This window comes from Arachis hypogaea, chromosome 6, assembly GCF_003086295.3.
Source record: "Arachis hypogaea cultivar Tifrunner chromosome 6, arahy.Tifrunner.gnm2.J5K5, whole genome shotgun sequence".
NCBI lineage: Eukaryota > Viridiplantae > Streptophyta > Magnoliopsida > Fabales > Fabaceae > Arachis > Arachis hypogaea.
Window position 1 is genome coordinate 100496191 of NC_092041.1, and position 5651 is coordinate 100501841.

The 5651-nt window shown below is 35.3% G+C and overlaps 1 protein-coding gene across 1 annotated transcript; it reads right to left on the reverse strand.

Moving 5' to 3' along the window:
- Positions 1–1210: 1210 nt before the first annotated feature.
- Positions 1211–1984, reverse strand: LOC140173728 (protein FAR1-RELATED SEQUENCE 5-like). The gene has a single exon (XM_072198276.1). The coding sequence runs from the start codon at positions 1982–1984 to the stop codon at positions 1211–1213; it is 774 nt and encodes a 257-aa protein (XP_072054377.1).
- Between the last annotated feature and the right edge of the window lie 3667 nt (positions 1985–5651).

Genomic DNA, 5651 nt, shown 5'->3' on the forward strand with positions numbered 1-5651 from the left:
CGAGGTGCACCTTAGACCTGATAATCTTTGGCTCGAGAATGTAAGTTTCATTCTCCCCTGCTTAAACGCGACTACCTATTTTCCTTATGCCACCAAGAGATTCAAACTCCCTCGATATTCTAGCAACCTCCATTATGGCAGTGTTGTATGTTTTCGTGCATTGCAAGGCTATCAAACACAGCAACGGGCAGGCACTCCATAATGTGCCATATCTAATGGGAAATCCATCTATGGGATTGACTGACGCATCTTGACTACTGCTATCGGCAACCTTGGCATCTTTTCACCACCTATACAGGAGCAATCGGCTCGGTAGATCTTTTTTCTCTAGCTCTTCCAGGACACAAAATATATGGCAGTAAGGTATCCCTAATCTCTCCTACAACTTACAAGAATATGCATACTTATCACAACTTCTATACATGAAAATTGAGTACACATGATGGGGCTTTCGATACTTTCGGAACATGAACTTCTCGGTACTACCAATACTGTCCCTGTGCAAGACTAACAATGCTGCAACCCCTCGATCTAATTTTGCACCTCGTAGAATATCTCCCTTGTGTAGAACTTGCTCGCAGATCTTTCCAATGTTTCGAGACCCGTTGTCATCACCGGATTTGAGTAAAGAGTCTTGTAATCTGCAATGAATTCGTTATTCTAGTAATCCTTAACTACTCGATCCAGGTTCTCAACCAACTCAAGTAAGCAATTTCCAGACTTGATAAATTTCTTCAATGATGAATTAATACCCACGCACCGAGAAGTAGTTCAAATGCCGGCACAAAACTTCTCACCCAAGTAAGCATTTGCTCACATCTCTCACTTTTCGTATGTCTTTGCAACCCAATCGTTGTCCTCTAAACCGATTAACGTGATCATGTCCACTCAATAACTATCAAACTCTTCCACATCAAAGTGATCATTCACAACAGTCTTAAACGTAGCACAAAAATCTTTAGTCTTGATACTAACAACAGCATTTCGAGCAAGATGCCAGGTGCATAGTCTATGTGTCGCGTTAGGGAATTCATATCTAATGGCCTCTCGCATGGATTCATCACCATCTGTGAGAACGACTTTTGGCTCCTTGTGACTCATTACCTCTAAGAAGCTACTTACCAACCATTTGTGGACGAAATCTTCTCATCCTCTAGCAAACCAAACCCAAAAATAATTGTTTGTTTGTGATGGTTGGTGCCCGAAAATATCACAAGAGGTCTGTTATAAAGTTTTTTCTGTACGTCGAGTCAAATTCTAACACATCACCAAAGCATTCATAGTCATGCTGCATGTGACCATCTAACCAAAATAGGTACCCAAGGTGCTTTTCAGTGCAATAAAAGTACTGCACAACTGCCATCGGATCCAACTCAGTCTTGCCCTTCAAGTAGCTTATTGTTGCGGCTGCATCTCCCTCCACGATCCTGGATTGCCTAACTCCATCCATATAATTATAAAAGTCCTTACTTATAAAGTTAAGATTGTGATATCCACCACACATGTGGGCAAAAAAGCCCATTATTTGAGTTGTCTGGAACCCGGCTTCATGCATGCAATGTATATGCGCTTTGTGCCCTTCTGTGATCTTCTCATGTAGAGCCATTACATTAGTGCACTCTTGGGGCGCCAAGTCGTGATTATGATCCTTGACCAATGTTTTCATCTGCCACTTTCCACAACTTTTGTCCAGAAACACCACAAGCTTGGCATTGCAATTCGTTCTCGTCTCTGGTTTATGAGGCCTTTTTCTGTCAACTCTCTCGTAGTGCTTCTTTTCACGCAGCCCTTGCCGATTGCAGTAGAAAAACTTCCTGACAATATTTCCCTCCTCATCTTTAATATAATCTCCCTTTCGCACCGCAAAATCAATAACCTTTGTATATGCGATATAGCTTGCATACGCATCTCCAACCCCATTAAATTCTGCAGATAACAACACAAAAGCAATCATTGGGTTTGGACTGCTGAATTGTTTACCCATGACATTCTTAGAGTTCCCATGATCCTATACGGAGGTGTATATTGCTTCCACCACCATCCCAGCCTTCGTATTAACTGTCGGCAAGGCCACTATCCCCTTCCTCAGTCGGCGGTTCCTTCAACCCATTCGAATCATCCCCGTCCCTTGAATCGATACTCCAACCATCAGTCCACTGGCCTGACAACTCTGACGTGCTACCATCGTCCAAATCTGACTCACTATCAGACATCCCTGGATTAAACAAAAAAGAAGCCATTGAAGAACAAAGCATGCCATACACATAGCTGTTTACGGAATTAACTTAAATGGAAACAATTACTATATAATTAGGCATTAAGTGAAGTCCATAGTTGTGAGTCAATAGTCAATAATAATTTTCGGTCTATATAAACTGGGTGACTCATTGGTTTCTAACATTACAATGACAAATTTTTTATTTTTGGGTTAAGGTTAAGCAGAGGAGAATTGTTAAAAAAAAGATATTAAATTCACTTTCGCCAAAATTGTTTGTACTAAACATGCATTTTTGTTTTCAAATGCATAGGTTTTGTCATTTGATTTTTTAGAATAGAGACCTCAAGAATACGGTAATGATTAAATCTTCTATTATGTTTACTGTTGTTGGTAAAGCCATAAGGATCTACTTTTGTTCCAATCACTTATTTGGAGGATGCAGAGTCAAAAGGAACTCCTAAGAAATAATTTTTTTAGTGGTTGATTACATGGATCATCTTGATTTTGAGCATTATAACTGTTTCTTTTTTTTCAGTTGTATTTATTTAGTTTGGAAAATTTAATTTAAACATGTCTGTGCATTTTGTTTGGAACAAAACTAGTATATCATATGCCTGACACAGCAAATTGACAACATCTCAGCAAATTGAGCACAACTGCATATTCATCGGATATAGACCAAAGATAAAAAAAACTCACCAAAATTAGAGCACACAACAGGGATGAACAGGAGCAGAATCTACTGTTTCTGAAAACAACGACGCAAACCAAGAGAGACGGGGGACACCAGGACAGTCAGAGATCCAGCACCGGCATCCAGGGTTCAGGGTTTCTAGCCTTGAGAGAGATAGAAGGGGGAGGGAAAGAGACATAGGAGAGGTGACGATGGCGCAAACCCTACCGTTCCACTCTTCTTCTGCTCTTCGAAATCGCTTGGCTCCAGTATTTGGTTAATCCTGTTGCTGCTGTTTGGTGACATCGCCTCGATCAACGAGCCTCTCCTTCGCCCAAACTTTCCTCAATGAATCCACATCTAAAAACAGGCGGTGGGGATGGCCTACGACCACCTCCCACAACTGTGTGCACAATTTCAAGATGAACCCTAATTTCTCCAATTGCCTTGAAGGTCTACTCATTCAATTCTAAAATTTGGAAAACTTTTTTATTTTTTCTTTTGATTTCTGTTTCAATTTTCTCCTGTTTCAAATATGGGAATGTTTGAAATTCGAAAAAATCACCTTCACAAACTACATTTGCTAATCCATTAGATTTGCTACTTATATATGTTTACTCACTTTTATCGTGGGTCATTAACCAAACTAACTATTTCCATAGTCAAACTCATATGGAAGTTAGTCTCATTCATTCCATGTGTCAAGCTCTAATTAGCTAGATATTTTTTAGCCACCTTGTCCACCTAAATGAATTGACCACCATAGAAGTCACCAATTCAAAATAGGAACACACTATGGTAAAAGTATAAGTTGGTAAAAAGAGGTAAAAAAAATTCCCTTTAATGAATCCTTACCATAAGATTAAAACCTGGAAGACGGACTTGGTTCCTTTGCAAAAATGGTTATTCATGCATGGAGAATGGACATAACAAGGTACGTTTCATTTAATCTGTACTCTCATTATTTCTCCTTACGTTAAAAACCCTGGGCAAAGAATTAAAACACAATAAATTAAACTCTCTGAGTCGGTTTAAAGTTTTAGTAATTAATTGATTTAAAATAATATTTTAAATAAATATATTATTTTATTATATTGAATTTTTCATGGCTCAGTTCTTCACGTGTTGAAGGCATTTTGCTCTATGCACGGTAGCACTGGCCGGTGATTAGATAATCATATTTCATAAAGCCCTCGATTGCTATCTAAAATAGCAAAACGTGAAATTTTTAGGTAGGCCAGGTTTGAATGATGTCCAAGTTCACTTTGGTTTCCCACCATTAATTAATCAACTATATTTGACATTTTGGCGACTAATAATATATTAATGGTGTATACTACAGTGTTTATATATATTTGCCTAACTTATTAAAATGAGATAAAATTTAATATTTAAATTAAAAAATATAAAAGTAAATAACTTTTTAATATTTAAAACTTATCATAAAAGATAATTTTACCAATTTCGACACCAAAATTACAGACACCATAGAATTAGCCTATATTAATATATATTTGCTCAAATATGGATATACACAGCTGCATGCGTGCTATTTTAAGTAAGATTCTGAAAATCAATTTGATAAAAGTGATGGTCTTAAAAATATTCTATATTAAATTAGGTATAATAAAATATGTAATTTTTTTAAAAAATTAATTTATTATTTTAAATTAATTAATTATTAAAATATTATACCGGTTCAATTTATTAGAAATTATTTTTAATATGAAAATAAAAATTGTGTTTTGATTAAATATTGACATTTAAAATGTATTACAATATTATAGAAATATTTCAACACGTCTTCTACGTGTTGGTTAAAATACTGTCACATGTTCAACACGTCTCCGCTGAATGTTGTCACGTGTTCAATACACCCTCCACGTGTTGCAACACGTACCTATAATTACACAAATAATTCCATTTCCAACAATATTTTTTTTTCTATAAAAAAAGTCAGCTCAATTTATTAACAATTTTGTTTTTTAATTTTTTATTTGTTTGCTACTAAATCGTTTTTATTATGAACTGAACGAATTTAGTGGTCAATTTTCAATTAACCGATTAAACTAATCCGTTCGTTTCGGTTTTCAAAACCATGAGTTTCACATATCTGTGCTTTCTGGTTGTCTATTGATTTCATATTAAGAAATTGTTGGTGGCGAGATGCAGTTCTTGAGTTGGTGCAACTTTCTTCAAGTGCTGAATAATATTGTCAGAACTTAGTACATGAAATAATAAGAAGTTAACTAAATTCTTATTCTTAAACAACTTGCACTTTGGGTTTTGGCTTGAAACAGAGGCTTCTAATAACTTGGTAGGAGAAAAGGCAATATCTTCGGATTTAAGATTTTGCATTAATAGTGTAGTTGCTTAATTTCTTTTCTTTCTGAGTAATTATTTTTAACTAGGTTATATTCAGTATCTTCAATTTAACATAAAAGTGTAAAACATGATTTTAGGAAATAAATTGTGTAATTAAAAGCTGTTATTCTTAGCATTTCTTTAATGGTAATGGATGGATTATCTTTAGATATCAGTTGTTGTCTTGACTCTGTTGCTTTTTTAAATTTCATTATTTGTTTTTTTCGTCTCTATCAAATTATGCATTTTCTCTATTTAAGATCAATATCCCTTGTTCTTAGACAAAAGTTTAGATAGTTAATCTTTTTCTTTTCAATTTAGTTAAGTAGTTATTATCTGTTATCTTATATCAATGTACTTCATAGCTTGTGAAGTTCAAATTCTCAATAGTTTTAA